Source organism: Nesoenas mayeri (assembly GCF_963082525.1).
Source record: "Nesoenas mayeri genome assembly, chromosome: 17".
Lineage (NCBI taxonomy): Eukaryota > Metazoa > Chordata > Aves > Columbiformes > Columbidae > Nesoenas > Nesoenas mayeri.
Window position 1 is genome coordinate 1,288,363 of NC_137565.1, and position 19,339 is coordinate 1,307,701.

Below are 19,339 nucleotides of genomic sequence, written 5' to 3' on the forward strand. Positions count from 1 at the left end.
TTCCCGAGTGTCAATGTCATGAAAGACATGAATGACATTGCCCAGCAGTAACGTCTGACAGATAGAACTGGGCCAACCTGAGCAAAACAAAAAGATGCAAAGTTATTAAATATGTATATTATTTCATCTGAAAGATGATAAACTTACATACTTCTTTCAAAGGTAGTTATGTGGTCCTCATCAGCATCAGAGCACTTCAAAATGTTTAATAAACACATGCATACAACGTCCATGTGATACAGGAAAACACGGTTTAGAGCTGAAATACAGGCCTGGGTGAACCTGACCTGAGGCCCCTCAAATGTTAAGTTATCTCGGCCATTCTGCCTTCCTACCACAGATCTCAAAAAGCACAGAAAAGAGGAAACACAGCCCTCAGAGCCCCAGGACGGCTGCACTTTGCCTTCACTGACACAGACTTGGCTGCCAGAAATTCCATTTCCTGGCCTCCGCTTTCTCGGCTGCATCCTTCTCTTCCACAAAATATGATTTCAAAATATGCAAGCACAATTAAAGTCTAATGAGATAACAGTAAGCTGTTTCAAATGATTAAGAAAAAAAAGTCCCGAGTGAATTAATCAGCATCCTTAATAAGGAGTTTATCTCAAACTTAAAAGCTTGGGGGAAAAAACAATAAAACCTATCAGAAGGCATTTCTGCACGACTCTGGAACTACTCGAAACACCCAAATTAACAAAACCACTGACTTAGCAGCGGACGAGCTAAAACCTGATTAGCACCTGGATACACTCTGGCCACAGCTCCAACACCACTACAAGCGATACTCCAGTAAGCTGCTTAGCATTCTGAAGCAAAAAAAATGTTAAAAAAAAACCCTCAAGGATTAGAGATACCTCCCACTGCACATCATTGGCCTCTCTGGCTACAGCAGCCACCAGGATTATCCTCATTTCCAAAGCTCATGAGCATTTTGACTTAAGCAACTTTACAGCACGAGATGGGTGTGCACACAGCAGCACCAGCCACACTTCATAGACGGGATTATTGAGCATCACGGACAAACCAGAGCTTTCGCTGCCTCAAACATGGGAGTGTTAAGATGAGCGCACAGGAAGCTAAACATCCATCTGAACTGCGAGTTTAAAAGTGTATATAAAATATAATTGGAATATCATCAGGTGTTTACAGCTACGTACCAAAGTCATCGTACAAACAGGTTGTCAGCTCTAGTATAAAAGTAACACATGAAAAACAACAGCAGTAGAGACCTGAATTCCCCACAGCCCCATGGATGGCAGCTGATGGTCTGTCAGTGTAGCCACTGATCACAGCTGGTGTCAGCAGCTTTGGAGCAAATGGCTGGAATCCCAGCAAGGAACAGGGCCAGAAAACTGCCCTGACCAAAAATCCCTCCCAAATATCAGGCAGCAATACACAAGTGTGAGAAACAGAGCGGCAGAACAGTCCATCCATGGGCAGCGCGGAGGGCACGGAGCAGGGCTGCACCTTCCCCAGCGCTCCAGCTCGTCGCAGGGAGATGCTCAAAGGCAGAATCACCCAGCACAACACGTGGGCTTCGTGCGCATCCCGAGATCGGTCAGTCGTGCAGAGGTGCTCACAGGAGGTCACATCAATCTAAAGCGAAGTGCTGTGCAAAAATATCATTCTTCTTCCCAAACAAACCTCGTATTTGCTCAAACTCCAGGGGCACATCAGCAGCCTTTTTCTTTACTTCTTTATCAAAAAGCTACAAAGAAAAAAACCCAGGATATTGGCAAAAGTCAGTACAAGCTCTTCACCCCGGCAATTCCACTGTTCACTCTGACCTCTTAAAAGATCCAGCAAGAAACGTGTTAAGCAGCAGCCCCGTTACCCTGCTGCCTCACACTCCATTATTTAATGGCTATCCTCCCACTGTCCCTGGGTAAGGGAAGGTCAGGCTGCGTTCCCCCAGCAGCGAGGCTGACGGGGAGCCCGGCTCCTTCCCCCCGGCTCGCACCGCTCCCGAACACGCAGCCAGCCCACCTCGTACGCCGAGAGCTCCAGCAGCCCCGAGATGTCGTCCTCCAGCTCCGCCAGCGGGCGGCTCAGCGCCGCGGCCGCCTGGGCCACCTCGGGGTGATAATGGTTTTGTAAAGTCTGCAAAGGCAAGACGAACAGGAGACGGTCTAGCGAGTACAGCCCCGCACGCCAAACCTTGTAGTATTTAAACGTAAAGGGATAACCCTGGCATTACGGTTTTAGAGCCATCAGAAGTAATTTAACCGATTTCAGCCTTCATACACCATCCTACAAACAATCCAGGTGAAAGGTGAACGCTACAATCTCCTCCAGCATTTTTAAACCCATTTCTACAAGATGACCTAGCTGTACCCAATTAATTTCCATCAGCGCTCAGCAAGTTCCTCTCTCCACTCAAAAGCAAATAAAAAGCCTCAAACATTTTCAGCTATTTAGCCTGTTTCAGCTGTTAACCGCACCTATTCAGCTGCACGGTCAGTTGTGTGCTCACAAGTCACCTACTAATTAGTATGTGCGATTTCTCCAGAGCGTGGAATCCTTTGCCTCTCACGCTGGGATAGGAAAGGATGCAGAATAAAACATCAGCCAGAAACTCATCTCATTTGAAAGACATAAGCCAGGAGTTGCTTCCAGGTGGGACTGCCCATGGAAATGCGTGTGGAGGGTGCGCGAAGGCTGCGAGAAGCCCATACCAGGTGCAGATGTTCCTTGTTTGCCAACGTACCTGAATCTCCCAGAGACAGCTCTCCAAAGCCCGGCTTTCAGATGGCTCCTCCTCCTCCATAACGTATGGATCCTCTGACATATCTAAAGAACCAAGAGATACAGAGCTAACCTGCGTGACATACACAACCACAAGGGAGCCCCGAGCAGTGCTGCAGCCAGACTTGCTCTTTTCCAAAATGTGTAGGGTTGGGGAAACGCTGGAGATGGAGTAAAAATGCAGGAGGCTGCTGAGGCCCCAGGTGGGATCACCAACACAAAACCGCTACAGGCTGAAATCAAAGAGGTCTCTGGTTTCTGCAACCATTTTTTGCTCATTCCTTGAGGTGAGCAAGGCAAGCTGAGCGTCTGGCTCAGCTCCCGCGGTCTGTTGGCACTTGTCAGCCGCCTGGCTCTGGGCGCGGGGCTCGGAGCACAGGCCGGGAGCAACCGTGCCAAGCTCAGAGGAGCAACACAGGCAGGTCCTCCCGGTTAGAGAACGCGCAGGAGCAGCCTGTGGCCTTGGCACAGCCCGGGGCACTGAGGGGTCCTTCTAAACCTCAGAACTGGGTTGGGATCTCCCCTGCTCTTCCCTGTGAATCCTGCTCGTTACGTTGTCTGAAGGCACAACACAGAACCCCCTGCCCAGCTCTCCCCTCACCCTGCGGCCCGTCGGGTCTGTGCACCAGCGCTCTGCACGCCGGGTGCCTCCGGAGCAGGTTGCAGATGAAGGGGAGGACCATGAGCAGAGCCTCGGGAGGAGCCGTCAGCGCCAGCCGGGACAGCCGCTTCAGGAACGCGGCCACCAGGTACGCGGGCAGGTGGCTGTCGGGAGCAGAAACCAGCGTGAGAGCCCTGGCACGGAGCCTGCAGCTCCACCACCCCAACCACGGCACGTCAGCCATCAGAGTCACACAACGTCAGGGATGGAAGGGCCCTGGAAAGCTCACCCAGTGCAATCCCCCCATGGAGCAGGAACACCCAGATGAGGTTACACAGGAAGGTGTCCAGGCGGGTTGGAATGTCTGCACAGAAGGAGACTCCACAACCCCCCTGGGCAGCCTGGGCCAGGCTCTGACACCCTCACCCCCAACAAGTTTCTTCTCATATTTCAGTGGAACCTCTTGTGTTCCAGTTTGAACCCATTACCCCTTGTCCTATCACTGGTTGCCACCGAGAAGAGCCTGGCTCCATCCTCCTGACACTCACCCTTTATGTATTTATAACCATTAATGGGGTCCCCCCTCAGTGTCCTCTTGTCCAGCTCCAGAGCCCCAGCTCCCTCAGCCTTTCCTCACCCGGGAGATGCTCCACTCCCTTCAGCATCTTGGTGGCTGCGCTGGACTCTCTGCAGCAGTTCCCTGTCCTGCTGGAACTGAGGGGCCACAGCTGGACACAAGATTCCAGGTGTGGTCTCCCCAGGGCAGAGCAGAGGGGCAGGAGAACCTCTCTGACCTACTGACCACCCCCTTCTAATGCCCCCAGGATGCGGGGACACCCAGGATGACACCCAGGATCACACCCAGGATGACACCCAGGATCAGCGGGGCTCTTTGGGTTTTTGGGGGCTACGGAGTAAAGAGAAGCTGCAAGAATCCTGGTTTCAAGCAGCAATATGGGCTCTAGTGCGCTCCTGGGAACAAATCTGGGCACGTTTCCATTGAATACATGAATACTCTCGAACCAGCCCGCGGTTGGGTCCAGCGCACAGCGCCGCTCCAGGCACCGCCGCGGCCAAGCGCAGCTCCCGTACGTGCCTGTTCACAGCCTTCGTTCAGCCATTTTATAAACTTCTGAGTGCTTGGCCAGGCAACCTTAATTATATTCTTCAAATGTCATTTTGAGGGTTTAATTAATACACAGGCCACGGTGTTAAGTATACGTAATGCTTCCAGGACTAAAGTAAGCGGCGCAGCTGTTAACGGGAACATAAAGCTGCTGTAATGTAAATGTGCGGGGTAGCTGTTCTTTTTATGGTAAAAATGCAAATTTCTGACAGCAATCAGTGCATTTAAGCACTTTCTTCTGGTCAGATGGGCCGGATGAGAGATGACGATTTCCAGCTGCATCTGCAGGCTCAGCAGAGCCGCCCATGGGACACACGGACCGGACCTGCCACTCGCCCCAAGGCACACTCGGAACACAAGGGCTCCATGTAAGTGCCCAGTGCTGAACTGTAGAGTTACTTTTGGTTTGGTTTATAACATATGATGGCAACTATATGACCAGCTGTTTATCTAGTTTCCTCCTGGCGTACGGGGAATTGACAGCATCAACAGTGTCAAACGCTTTATCTTGCCATGTTACACGTCTGCAAAAGGTCATCAATTTATCAACAGCTTTATGATCTATAAAACGCCTGCAAATGTTACTTTTCCATATTCATAGACAGAAAATCATCACTTTCAGTCAAAGGTGAACGCATATCAAAATACATCCATAACCATTTGCAGATCAAACTCGCATAACCAAGTGCATTTTTACTTTCTGAAATTGATGGCTGTGTGGCAAATCTTCAAAAAAAACCACATGAAAAATTACACAACACTAGAGGAACAGTCTTGGATTCAGTTTTCTCTGCAAAAATGAATCTAACCCAGTAGTCACACTGAATACATTATACCCAGACACACAGGGGACTGTTCCAGAAGAGTCTCTGGGCAACAGAAAAGCAGAAGGAAAATGCATAATAAATACATAACAAAGAGGTTACTTACGACGATGACAAAAACAGATCGAGCAAGTGGAAAAAGCGGGCTCGGTACTTCACGTGATACACAGAAGGGTCTAAAAGACTGTACAGCTTTTTGTAGAAGTCAGGATATTCCCTGTTCAAAAAGGAGAAGGAGAACATGCGGTGCTGCTCGGTGCTGTAGGACGGGACCGCGCTGCGTCCCGAGGCCCCAGCGCTCTGCAGAGCCTGCGGACGCTGCTCTCCACAAGAAACACGCCGCAAGGTGGATTTATGGCTCTTGCAGCGCCCAGCCATCTTCAGGACATGAGGCTATGCCCATCGACTGCAAATGGTACGGGACCCAGCGACAGGAACACCAGAGACTACAGCTCCGCTGTGCAACCAGATCAATAGGGATCGATTTCCAAGTGCTGAGCAACCGGAGTCTGCACAAGAGGACATTTGGGCTCAGCTGAAAAACAGTCAGGCTATCAAAAGAGCTGAGAATCCAGGCAGCTGAGCCTCTTGTGCAGAGTCCGGCTTTCTCATGGAGAAACTGTAAGACCTGACGCTATGGAGAATTTATTTCAGTTCCTTTTACCGAAATACACAAGTGCAAAACCCCACGTTCCTTTAAACAAGATGCTCTTTTCACTTACAGATTATGCTGATGAATCAGAATAAATAACCCGTTCAAGGCCAGAAGACTGATTGCTCCACCTGTAAGAAAGCAGGCAGGCATCAACACAATAGGGAAACAAATATCAGCTTCAACTTGTTTCTATGATAAAACCTTCCCACAAGGAACACAAACCAAAGAGTACCTGAAATCTGAGCCAGCACGATGGCTGTAAGGTAACACAATTTCACCCCAAACCAGCCAGGGGCTTGTAAGTCACTTACAAAGATTAAACTGCAGTTTAGAAGAACAGGCTCTGAAGGACTGAGAGACACACACATGCTGCTCTAATCCCCCAGGAAAACCCCCCAGGGAGGTGAAGGTCTCCATAGGAACAGAATGTCTCCATTTCCACAGGAATCTGCACACCCTGAGTCTGGGTGCAGCCCAGGTATCAGCATTGCTGGCTACACTTGAAATAAATCACTCCAGTATTCTACTCTTCCTAAAGCCTTAAATACGACCCCTCTTACATACAAGGAGCAACGACACTGGAGATCACAGGCCAAAGCCCCTCACTTCCAGGGACAACGGTGCCCACGCGAGTTCCCCAGCTCCATCCCACCCATTTCAACACCCGGGCCGTGGCGCTGGGTCCAGGGCCACACGGCCCACGCTGCAGCGCCCCACGAGGGCTGAGCAGCCCGTCTGCACTCACCGATGCCGTAGGCCACGGTCAGGAAGTCCATCATGAGGGTGGGTTCGTTCATGTAAGGCAGGATGGAGTCGTGCAGAATGACGAGAACTTTCTTGTAAAGGCCAGTGGGCAGCTGTGGAGGACAGAACAACACAAACAGGAGAACTGGGAGAGCAGCAGCAACCAGGGCTCACAAAGGCAACACACAGGCGAAGGACAACACAGAACGGCTGGTGGCAGCAGTTCCCAACTGTTCCAAATTAAGTTCTTTCAAAGAAGCGGGTGCTGAAAACTCCAAGTGTCATCGCAGCCCAGAGGGTAACGCTGCGGAGTGGGAAGTCGCCAGAAAACCAGCTCGGGAACCACCAGCTCGTGAGCAGAGGCCATTCCGCTGCGGATCGCTCCTCATGGGCAGAATGGGGTAGGTGGGAAACAGAGGCTGAGAGGAGAACAGCCCGTGTCTGAGGTCGAGTTTCTGGCAGGAGAACAACCCAACAGGACCGAACGCTCGCGGGGTCCCACAACACTCACCTTGTGCTTCAAAAAGCTGAGCCACATCTTCTCAAACGCCTGCTTGTGCGCCTTCGAACAATTGCAGACAGCGAGTTAAACACCGTGCTGTAGATAACGCTCTACTTCAAGCAGATGGCATTTCAACCCCCAAGCATCAAATGAACAGTTACCTGCAGCTTCGACACTTTCAGCTCCTCCCAGTTATCTAAGAAGAAAGGGAAAAATGGATGTTTAAAAAACATTAATGAACCTTTTTTCTTAGTCCTTTGATATCCTAAAAGTTTAGGCTGAAGTCCCTGTCTTATGAAAGGCCACGGCAGACCCCGCTGTACCCCGAGGAACGTGCATTGTGTTGGACTGTTCAGAGTCGCTGGGTCACAGCAGACAGTTTTCATCAGCAATCAGTGAGAAAGCCTTTAGCCAACACAAATCTCCAGTGCCATTTTCCTTTGCGCAGGCGGTTCACCACGCGGAGCTCACTAACCTTGCTTCACCAGGAATTTGACCATGTCGGACTCTTTGTTCGGCATGTTAATGGGTGAAATGAGGGAGAACACGTTCTGCTGGTAAAACGGTAACGGCCTCTGAGAAAAAAAAGCATATAATCAAACATGAAGCAAGTTCCACAGCAGACAGTAAGATGCTGGACTTCAATGTTGTCCTATTTCCCAAGCAGTTAATACATTTAGGCAAGACAAAGGAAAGGAAAACTACTGGCAGCTGAAGCACAAACTGGTGTATTCTCTATTGCTGCCTTGTCCTGGAGCATTACTCGTTTGCCTAACACAAAACCTGTCTCCAAACTAATTCTGGTTTGGCAGGACTGGCGGAACCAACTAAAGAAAACAGACTCTTCTGCACCAGAGAGAACAGCATTAAACTTTCTGTGTGGTGCCTAAGCTGCAGATATCTGAGTAAAACAGAAGCTTGAGCCCAAACCAGAAAGATCTGCAAGAACAGGAGTGTGTCTTGATTTACTTCCAGTTTCAGCTTGAAGATGGTCTTAGCGTAATTCATGTACATTGTGAGCAAGAAAAAAACAACAATGCCTTTAAGTGGGCAAAGTCTTTTCTCTTGCTTCTAAAGTCTTTCCATACGCCACTAGTTCCTCCCTGCTTTACGCACAAGATGCACATTTCAGAGCAGTTTATCCAGACCCACCTCAACAGCCACAATTTAATACCTCTTTTGTCTTCTGCATGACTTGCCCGATGCTCTCGGTGACCGCCTTTATCACAAAGTACCGGATGTCGTCATACTCCATGTATTCTTGAAAGCGAGAGATCAGGAGCGAGGCGTCCTCGTCCACGGGAAGCAAGCCACCAACCACCACCTACACGGGGTTTGCGGGGGAGAGCAGCAGGTCCGTCTCTCGCAGCGCTGAGGCAGACGGGTGCAGTGGCTGCAATCCCCCCGTGCTTCTCAACGGCAGAAGCGTTGTGCTTGACCCACAGCAACACCCACCAGCCACCTGACAGGCGCTCCTGACCTCAGAGATGAGCCCTTTCTATCAAAAAGAGTCCTTCAGAAGTGACGCGGTGGCTGAGCCAGGGGCAGTACCTGTCCTCTCATCCCACAATCCTTGCGAGTGAGGCCGGGGACTCCAAAAAAAGACCCCACAACCTTATAAACCCTGAGGAACGCAGCTCGACCCTGTCCGAGGCAGCTGCTCCCGCACCGCAGGTGCCACCAGAAGCTGGAGGTGTCTCTAGAGCAGCCACCTCCATCCCAACACCCGCTCGCTTGGAACTGCAGCCCAGGGGAAGGTGGGCACGGGGGCACCCACGGGGAGAACTGCTGGGCTTTGCCGCTTACCTTCAGAAGCTCACGAGGAAAAGTTAAACTCCCTTTCCACTCTGCTTTGATCAACGGATATTTTGCCTCCAGCTCAACAAACTTCATCAGGGTGCAGAGTGCCAGTTCCTTTAAAAAACCACACAACAGAGAACACCCACCTCAACAAGGACACCGGGGTCAGACTCAAAGGAGGCAGCTCCTAAAGGTGGAAGAGTTAACTGGGAAAGCGGTGTGGGCTGGAGGGCAGAGGCGAGCCGGAGCGCAGCCATGTCCCACAGCACCGCCTGCGCTCCCACAGCGAAACGCTGGAGCAACGGATCCCTGCGCATCAGGGACCCCGCGGGGCTGGTGTCACCGCGGCGGGCTCAGCACCCACCTTGACCGGGAAGGCGTCGTGGGCCAGCAGCTCCGCCAGGCTCTCCACGCACTCGTTGTAGCGGTGCCGCATCCAGATCTTGTACTTGTCCTCGGCGCTGTATTTCTCTGCGGGGTGGCGCCCGGACTGAGCTCCGGGCAGCGGGACGAGCCGCCGCCCCGGGCTCTGCCCCGGACACCCCGCGGGAGCCGCCCCGGCCCGACTCACCGGCCAGAGAGCCCTCCTGGGCGGGCAGGTCCCCCACGAACAGCTCCCTGCGCTCCAGCAGCGCCCCGAAGAGCCGGCTGCACGTCCTGCCGGCGCTCAGCACCTCCGCCTGGTCCTGGCCCTGCGAACAGCGTGGCGCTCAGCAAACCGGCCCCCCGGCCCCCGCTCCCCGGGCCGCCTGCGAGCCCCCCGCCCCCGCCCGCACGCCCGGCCCGGCCCGCACCGCCAGCGGCTCCAGGATGTCGAAGACGCGGTTGGCGTTGCCGCGGTTGGCCAGCACGGCCTCCAGCGCGGCGGCCAGCGCGGGGCCCGCCATGCTGCGAGCGGGCAGGAAGGGGCGGGAGCAGGAGGAGCCGGCGGCCGCTCCGCCCGCGGGCGGGACCGCGGTTCGAGTCCCGCTCCCTCCGCTGCGCCCACCCCAAACCGCAGCTTTTGGGAACCATGGGACAGTTTGGGTTGAAGGGACCTCCCCAGCTCCCCCAGTGCCACGAGCAGGGACATCGTCACCAGCTCAGGTTGCTCAGAGCCCGTGCAGCCTGGCCCGGGATGGCTGTAGGGATGGGTACCCGGGCCAGGCTCTCACCACCCACAGGGACAATTTCTTCATCACGTCTAAAAGAATTTTAAAAAGAGGGGATGGAAGAGCCGCCCGAGCCCCTCCTTTCCTGAAGCAGTGACCCCCGCGCGTTACAGAAGGGCAGGCAGGCGCTGTTATAAAAATGTACACTTTATTACACCTTCAGGTAGGATACATCACTATTCTTACAATCCTACTGGATCAAGTACAAATGCTTATGTTCATCAGTTATTTACAGGCTGACTTCCTAACACACTCCTGGGAGAAAGACACATCAGAAGGAAAAAAAAATGAAAAATAAGGAAAAAAAGAAGTTATTTTTATCTCATTAACTGACCTAAACAAGAAACAATTGCCTCTTTAGACACCAAATCAGACCAGCACAACGATGCAGCCCACAGCTCCCCCACTCTTCCAAGTGTTTCCCCCCCACCCCAATTTCATGCACATAATAAGAGCTAAACACTTAAAAGGAAGCCTGGGGCTAACTAAGCAATATTTTCGGATGAGGAACACTATACTGTACACAGGGTCAGTCACCTGTTACCACCGCATTTGCTTTGCATTTTAAACTATTCCGTCGCCAATGCTTCAGCTTTGTGGCTACTAATGAAGTTCAGGTAACGGCACAAGCCAGCGGTTCGGTGGGGTCGGGCAATACGACTGCACAAACAGCTTAAAACAACCAACAATGCCCCTGTATTTGCAGACCGGAGGGTCCAAGAAAAAGAGGATGCAGGAGAAAAGAGGTATAAGCTAAAATAAAGACTAAGAAAAACCAAATGACGAACGCGGCCAGATCGAGCGCTGCAACTGTGACCCCTCTGCGCGGCTGCGCCCACTCTGGGGAAATCAGGAGCTGGCTGCTTTCTTGTTTGAGCCATTTGGATTGCAGGTGCCGACAGGTGTTACACACAGTAAGAACAAAAGGTATGCTTTCCTTGCCTCTAATCAGGCTGCCCCCCTAAAAGAGTAAAATATCACAGAACGGGAAAATAACTTTAAAACCATCTCGGAAAAGGAATGTTACAACTTTGTCTGAATTTTCCACATCATGCGGTTCTATGGCCAAAGTAAAACAAATGCATTCGAGTCACCAAGAGCTTTTTGACTCCTCACTCAGTGCTGTTTGCAAACAGTCTGGGTTCATTTTACACAAGAAAAGGAAAGAACCCCCTCACAGTCCCAGGCAGCTTCTTGCTTTTTTTTTTCATAACAATAAGGCAAACTGATTTGGAGGAAGAGGCCACGCTCTATTCGCATCCAAAATATCCACCTGAAGATACATTCATCATTAGCTTTAGTAAAAGAATAGTACAAAAGTTAGATCTTATTCTTTACACAGTTGAAGAATTAAGTCTTAGATTTAATTTCCCTACTCCCCCTTCCCTCGGCCCCCACCCCCCGAGCCGAAAGCTGAGTAGAAAGAACTGAATATTTAAACATGTTGCAAGAGCAGAATGAAACTGGGAGACCAAATTCGATCAGCTGGAGAGTTTTCTCGACAGAAGTCCCATGAGAAACAGCTGTGGATCGTTTGTTTAGCTGAATCCACCAAACCTTCTACCAAAAAAATGGGCTACACTGTAATACACATCTACTATCAACACAGTATTTACTCAGTTCATGCCTAAAATATCCATTATCTGAAAGTGAAAGATGAGAATGAGCGCACAGGTCGGGTGATTCAGTAAACTGTACACAAAACTACTAACAAACATTTTAAAAGACTTACAAAAATGGAGAATGAAACCTTTTTTTTTTCCTTTTTAATTACATATACTTACAGGTTTTCACATTTATTGGCTAAACTTTGCAGGGAGCACTTCAAAGATGAGTTGGATCTTCCAGAGGTACCTCAATGGGGCTGTTCTACCACTGGGAACACTTTGCTGTGTCAGCCCCACTCGCCCCTCTGAACAGCTTCACCGGGACACCGAGCGCACGTCCCAACTGCAGCACAGAACTGCGTATTCCCACGGGCACTTGATGCAACGCTAACACAGATGGATTTTACTGACATTTATGGCATATCGCCATTTTACTTTGTGAAGCTGGGCAGAATTTAACTGTAAGCAACGTTTGCTTTATGTGGTTCGAACGAGCACAGAGAACACTGGCAGAATGCGCCTTGTACAGATTTTGAGTGCTAAACAGTTGCTAATATGCTGAAAGTTATGCAAGTGCTTCCATGTTTAAATGTTCACCAGCAAGAAACCTTCTGCTAAAAAAAATATAGAGGTGGTTTGTCTTCATTTGGATGTTTGGAGTAGCTTCTCACTCGGCTGAGCAAGCAAGAAATGCTGTGGTTCCCTGTTATTGCATTGAAATCATCAGTTCAACTTGGTTTAGTAGGAGCCTTTAATCTGACCGTGGGCGTCCTCATTTGGACTTTCGCTTGCTGATTCTGGGCTTCGGGCGCTGCTGGTGTCTGGGCTGGATTCTGCACCCCCGGAGCCTGAATCTGGGGAGACGCTGTTGTCACCACCTGCTGCTGGATCAGCTTCTGCTGCACGACCTGCGCGGTCGCGGTGGTTGCAGGAATCACCTGCACCTGCTGCTGCCCTGCTGTCGTCTGGGAAAGCGTCACCGTTTGGGGCTGAGCTTGTACCTACACCGCAAGATAACGAGGCAATTACAAAATCACAGTTTGGCATTAAACTGAGCTGCTACTACATTTCCACTCTACAGCGAGCATCTTACTCGGTATCAGAGCAGATACACAGCAGCTGACTCAGTATTCACACAATTCATTTTTATAGAAGATAACTTGCTATATACTTCAAAAATACTGCCTGTGCCACACATATGGTGAAAAATAGACACATTCCATATAAATGAGCTTTCAATAGGATTGTGTTTCTAGTGCTGTATTTGACAAGCACAAAACCTACCTGTTGGGAAACTGAAACCATCTGTTGAATGTTGGCAACTGCAGCCTGTTGCTGGACCACTTGGGGAAGTTTTGCGACCTGTAGTAACATGAAATAAAGAAAGATTTGGTCAAAACAAGGAATTGGTAATAGCAGCAACACACTGTACATATCAAAACTGCTACCAAGTGAAGACCTTCCCCAAGTCCCTGTTCGTGGTAAGCTGCAGCTTGGCATTCTCGGTCATACTGAACTTCCATTAAAAAACTTTTTAGATCAGTGTATTGGAGAACTCAGCTGGGAGGGGAAGAGGAAAAGTCGTATTTTCAGTTTTAATTGCAACAGACTCGCTTCCTCCTAACTATATATAAAATTGAAGAAAGCACAGAAGTTCTATTGGGTGATATTATCTTCGATATACCCCAGTTTGCCCCTGGACGACACTGATCCCCAGGCAGACACCTGCGGCTGGACTGGGACACAGAGTCAGACAACATGACCAGCTCTGGCTGACGGCCCTTAGGAAATACAGCACAGAATTCCTTGTGCAATAAAAAGGAGGGACAATATATTTCTTTTAAAGAGGAAAAGTGAATTTATGGCTTAGTTCCTCTGACCTGCTACAAGACTATGCATTCAGCACCAATTAATTTTATTACAAAGTCACTTTAAACAAATGTGTGACTAGAATTAATACGAGTGGTGCTAAAATGCTACGTCACCTGTCATCTTTACAATCCTTCAGTCACCGCAGAGTTTAAAAGTGTAAACCTGTGTTACCTGTACCTGAATCTGGGCCTGCACTTGCTGAGTTCCACCTGGTTTCTGGCTTTGGGAAATTGGAGTTGTTAAGAACTGTGTTTTAATGGCAGGCTGTGTAGTATAAGTTACTTTTTGTTGCTGTGAAGTCTGCTGTTGGGTCTGGACCGTAACCTGTTGAGCATTTATCTGCACGAGAGAAAAAAATGCATCAATTACTACAAAACAGGTATTTTAAAGAACAGGCATGTAGCTAACGAGACTAATTACATTTAATTATTGAAACAAAATACTCCAAGGATTAATAATAGCAAAATGAGCACTAAGCAAAAGCTTTCATGCATTTGTACAAATATCATGAAGCATTTAAAGTATTTACTGAAAAGGTTCACGCACATGTACACTTCCAAAAAACCGCATTGGTGGCGGATTGACAGCGAAGCCCAGGAGAACATGACATTTCAGGAGAAAAGTATATGAGAAACCGTTCTCCTGAGGTTATACTTAAGATCCACCCCTAGAAACACCATCTGACTCTGTAGGACTGTCCTCGTCATTCAGAACTGAAGCTTTTCAACCACAGAAGCACCGCACAACCCAGAGGGAGAGCAACAGCAAGTACCTTTTGCTGCACAGCGGCCTGGCCCTGCGCGACCTGCGGCTGGATCGCCTTCTGCTGCTGCGCTGCTTGGTGATGCTTGAGCTTCAGAAGCTGCTGGACGTGCAGTGGCTGCGCAACGACCGTCTGGCCTCCTTAAAATCACAAACATAAATAGAACTGTAAGAGTCTTCACTTTGCTGCTTTGTCCCAGTAATCACAGCTTGCAAACACAAATTGTGCTTTTTATAGGCTTGCACATCTGCATAGCCTTGAGCACTAATAACCAACTGATTTTAACGGGAATAAGACATATTATTTTGACAGTGTTATCTAAGAGCATGAGTAAGCTAACTCCATTTCTAACAATAATCTTACTACAGGAAATGTTCTGTCCACAGTAGAGGAGACAGTTACGAAATACAAGTTTTTCTATTTCCATTCTGCATTTAAAAAAAAATGAGATTATTATATCTTTGTTTTTAAAACTATATCTGCTCACCTACTCTCATGCACAGATTTTTTTAAAAACTCAGCCATATCTGGCCAAAGAATCACACCACCTTCCAGATGACATGGAATGAGCACAATTCTCTTCCCCCATTTTTGAACCAAATGGGAACTCAACCTCTATCACTTTAGTCTCTAAAAAGCCCGAGTGTCCCACAGAAGACATTATTCGAAACATCCTGCCTTAAAAAAAGTGGGGTTTAAAATTTTGTGATGCTTTAGCAAGTCTGTTGCCATACCTGCTGCTTTCTGGGGCTGCCCAATAGCAACACTAATGCCTGCAACGGTGACGGGGAGCGTGGTGACTCCTGCGGACGAGACAACGGCAGCTGGAACAGACACCACTGGAGGCTTCGCCAGAGCAACCTGCGCCGTCTGCGGAGTCTGGGCCTGGATCTGTCCTTGTGCTTGGAGCTGGGAAGCAGGAACACGAGTCTAAGCAATAAGGAATGAAGATTATTGTACTGGCGCAAAAAAGTTTGCTGCATATAACAGGTCATTATAAAGTGATAGTTGTACATGTTTCTAAATATAATAGCTCCTTTACAGTAAAACAATTCAGAGAAGGTATCAGTGGGTAAGCACAATTTAAAGCTATTTATGTTACAGCTGTATCTTTTGTACTAAGTAATGCAAAGGGCACTCATGAGTTCTAATGACCAGTATCCAGTTCATTTAAACCAGTAAAGAGAATAAGGTGTTTAGGGCTGTTTTTGCAAAGTAAAGACAACTTACAAGACGAGCAACTTGCAGGTTTGTCACAGTCGTGCCTGTGAGGACTGCGCCAGGACGAGGTGCCGTAACAGTAGCGAGCTGCTGAGTCTGCTGCTGCTGCTGCACTTGCACTTGTGCTGCTTGCTGCTGCGCCCCTTGCTGCGCCGGCTGCCCCGCCTGCTGCTGCGGGAGCTGCAGCTTCTGCTTCTGCAGCTTGAGCAGCTGTTCCTGCAGAGATAACACACTGCCATCATTTCTAATCTGTTATGTGACAAGAGGGAAAAAGAAGGGAGATGTATTTGGAGTTTCAAAGGAGAAACAGTCTATGCCAGACTTTAGTTAAGAAATGAAATTTTAGTAGGATCAAATTTAGGAAAGAGCTGCATTTCAATTTAGCTGAAGAAAACAGGATACAACCCACACTGCTAATGATGCTTACAGTAACAATGAGAGTAACGTGCCACGTTATTCCAGAAGGATTTCCTCACCTGTGACAACTTCCCGACAGTTTTTATTTGAGCTGGAGACTGGGCTTGCGCCTGTGCCTGGATCTGCGGGACCTGCACCTGCGCTGCCTGCTGCTGCTGCTGCCGCAGGAGCTGGAAGTGAGCGGGGGTGATGGTTTTGCCAGAGAGCTGGACTGTTGGTGTGGCTGTGAATGAAGACAGAACAAAATGCTCTCAAGATTCTCAACGTTCTATTCAATTCATTGATTTCACCTGAAAAGCCAAGCTGTTAAATGCATATTTTTCTGCTCCAGCACAGTTTGTGGACTAACTACAAATAACAACATATTAGTGTAAACATGATGCAAAAGCAGAAGAAATAATAAAGTATATGCTCCTTTCTTCACAATGGTTTTTAGATGAGATAGTCAATTCTGATATCTTATTGCTAGATTATTAATGATATTTTTAATACGTAATTCTGGTGACCAATCAGCTCTCCACTGCAACACTTTATCCAAAAATACTGGAGAAAAACATAACCTGAGCACCAACAATAAAGCAAGTTAAAAATCATAGTATTGTTTAATTGTGTGGCAAAAAATCCAGACTTTCAATACTGTGGGGCTACAGTGGTGAAGCCACCTACAAATTCTGAGGCCCTTTACATACCCTTGGAAAAAATCCCTAAACACAAGATTATTACCTGGTGTGACCTGAGTCACCAAAGATCGTGTCTGGGTCTGCACGGGCGTTAGGTTTGTGGTCACCACTGCGGACGCTGTCACGGATGTCACTGCTCGAACGCCCTGGGTAGACGCGATGGTCACCAGCTCTGTGGAAGCAGCGGGTGCCGCCGCAGTTCGCTGCTGGGTGTGGACAACCTGTGCAGCCGCCGTGCCTCCCGAGCTCTGCAAACGAACACAGTCCCTATTTCTCACAGCTTCCATGCCTCCTATACAGCTACGGAACCTTCTGGAAACGGACTATACAACTTTAGAAACAACCATCAAAAATACAAAAGCATCGCAAAAGCAAAGATGGTCCAAATCTTTCTAAGGTATCTATCTCTTTGGGTACGTCTCAGAGATCAGCATCTGGTCAAGTCTTTTTCAAACAGGCTGATCATCAAACCCTTCACTACATGATAGAAATTTGATTTTACTACCTTTCAATTTTTTGCTTTATCTTCTGTAGCCTTAAATTAATAAAATAATAATAAATATCATAATTAACAAAGCATAAAACAGCTACAAGCTGGAAATGATAACATTGCCTGGGACAGCACTCGTCTGTGAACTGTTTTTAACAGCAGTATCAGACACTTTGTTCTGATAAACTGTTCCAGTGCGTTCTGATATTTTGGCAAGAGAGAGGGGTTGGATACAGAATCACACAATGCCCACGAAATCTGCAAGAAGCAGAGTTTCTGATCCCATGGCAAGCTGAAGAAGACAACACATGCACTGATATAACCCACAGCCAAGATCAGCGCGGGTTGTGATGGATGTACTCACCGTCAGCGTCCCAGGGATAACCGGTGACGCCAGCCGCTTGTTGATGGGCTGGAAGGTGGCAGCGGGGACACCAGCAACCGTATTCACGATGACATTTCCACTCACTGTAGCTGAAAGCGAGCCAAGATTAAATGTGAGATTCTCAAAGCAAAAATCCGAACGTCCTGCCATCTCCAGTGCCTAATGATAAAGTTTTCTTACCAGTCTGTATACTTGTCCCCGTAACTGCTGTTTTGATCGTGCCCGCCTAGTTAGAAAACAATTGAGGTAACAGTTCAGAAAAATAAGAAAAGAAAACTGAACATAGCTCTTATGCTACTATGCCATTTAACACAATGCTGTATTCCAGAAATAGCAAAATAAGAAGAATGCAATAAAATACTTCTGCAGTCGTTCATTCATTTTACATATCAACAAGTGATGTATGTATCAGGATTCCACCACCCTAAGGAGCAATTGGAGACAAGTGAAATGCCTGGTGAACACCATTTTGACATTCTCATTCGCAGAAGGAGGGAGGAAAAGATGAATATTCCTCTGGCGCACCACAGCCAGCTGCTCGCACGTGAGCGTCACCGAGCAGGAGGCGCAGCAGCTCCTCTGGGTCACAACCCCTCCTCTCCCTCTTCCTGTACAAGCTGGAGTGTCCTTGCCCTCAGCAAGCAAACCAGAGTCACCACCGCCTGCATACATTAGTATGCAAACTGGACTGGCTCTAAAAACAAAAGCCTCAGATGTGTCAGACTCATTAAAATGGACTCTAGATTCAAAGAAGCTCCAAAAAGTTTGCAGATTTGCAATAAAACAACCATGGTAGGTCCGGCAGGATGCAACGTTCCACTTGCCTTGCAAAGGTTAATAAAGCTACTCTAACAGAGCAGCTCTTACATCTACGTTCTCTTTATTGTCTCAGTTCTCTGTTCGCTGACTGTAAACGTATTTGCTCAGACTTTGATTAAATTCAATTAAATTAGTCGAAACTGAAAAAAGCCAAAAACCTTTGCAAACGGTATGGGGTTTCTCCACCTCAGAATGGCAAGATCTATTGCTATAGTGGTATGAACATAGTCTTAATAAACGAGAGAAAAAGAAGATACCCAGCATAATCAGGAAAAAAAGAAAAAGGGAAAGGGGAAAAGGGAAAGGGGAGAAGGGGAAAACGGAAATAGCTCTTTTCTCACTATACTGACCTAAAATCCTCACTTTCCAGAGAAAATAAAACACGTGGGTATTGTACACACAGAGGTTACTCCAGCAGAGGCACCAAGCCCTCCCGTTCTTACCAGCACGGCTGTGTTGGCCACGGTGGTCGCTGCCGTCTGCACCACCGCCTGCGGCTGCTGCACCACCTGCGGCTGCGGCTGTGGCTGCGGCACAGGCGGCTGCGGCTGCGGCCCCGCCGGCTGCGCCTGCGCCTGCGCGCCCGGCTGCTGCTGCGCCCGCTGCTGCTCCGCCAGCGCCTGCGAACAAAGGGGTGAGCACAGTCTGCACAACAGCGCGCGGAGCAACCAGGGTGCGTGTCTTCAAAACACAAAACGCCTTTACTTCTAAGGATGTATTATATATGTGCGTGCAGGGACAGCACACAAATCTGTCTTCACTGTAACTCTCTGACTTCGATGATATGACCTAACCAGTTTCAAACTACAAGCTACATTCATGGTTATATGGTTTAGAGCACAACTGATTACCAGGCAAGGACAGGTATCTCTTTTTGCGTAATATAAGAAAGGAGACTACACAACGGTCAAGAATAAAACCACGTAATGGTCAAAAA

The 19,339-nt window shown here is 48.6% G+C and overlaps 2 protein-coding genes across 7 annotated transcripts in view; both read right to left on the bottom strand.

Annotated features, from left to right (window-relative positions):
- Nucleotides 1-1,097: 1,097 nt before the first annotated feature.
- NOC4L (nucleolar complex associated 4 homolog) lies at nt 1,098-9,884 on the bottom strand (the record flags this gene model as incomplete). Its single annotated transcript, XM_080355615.1, has 15 exons — nt 1,098-1,708; nt 1,987-2,100; nt 2,708-2,790; nt 3,347-3,510; nt 5,403-5,513; nt 6,019-6,079; nt 6,697-6,808; nt 7,207-7,257; nt 7,359-7,393; nt 7,673-7,772; nt 8,372-8,521; nt 9,004-9,111; nt 9,362-9,468; nt 9,569-9,689; nt 9,792-9,884. 15 exons carry the CDS (start codon nt 9,882-9,884, stop codon nt 1,592-1,594), a joined length of 1,527 nt encoding a protein of 508 aa, XP_080211741.1. The 3' UTR covers nt 1,098-1,591.
- A 395-nt stretch (nt 9,885-10,279) lies between these two features.
- Nucleotides 10,280-19,339, bottom strand: part of EP400 (E1A binding protein p400) — a 43,983-nt gene continuing 34,923 nt past the window's right edge. For 3 of the 6 annotated variants that reach the window (XM_080355419.1, XM_080355417.1, XM_080355415.1), the window contains 11 exons: nt 18,846-19,022; nt 17,764-17,809; nt 17,563-17,672; nt 16,752-16,956; nt 16,088-16,251; nt 15,621-15,827; nt 15,125-15,320; nt 14,400-14,530; nt 13,805-13,966; nt 13,040-13,117; nt 10,280-12,756 (listed from right to left, as the gene is read on the bottom strand). In XM_080355419.1, the coding sequence (XP_080211545.1) occupies nt 12,484-12,756; nt 13,040-13,117; nt 13,805-13,966; nt 14,400-14,530; nt 15,125-15,320; nt 15,621-15,827; nt 16,088-16,251; nt 16,752-16,956; nt 17,563-17,672; nt 17,764-17,809; nt 18,846-19,022 (1,749 nt within the window). In that variant the 3' untranslated portion in view covers nt 10,280-12,483. The remainder of the gene's footprint in view (nt 12,757-13,039; nt 13,118-13,804; nt 13,967-14,399; nt 14,531-15,124; nt 15,321-15,620; nt 15,828-16,087; nt 16,252-16,751; nt 16,957-17,562; nt 17,673-17,763; nt 17,810-18,845; nt 19,023-19,339) is intronic. The other 3 variants (XR_013922982.1, XM_080355416.1, XM_080355418.1) reach the window with 3 other exon arrangements.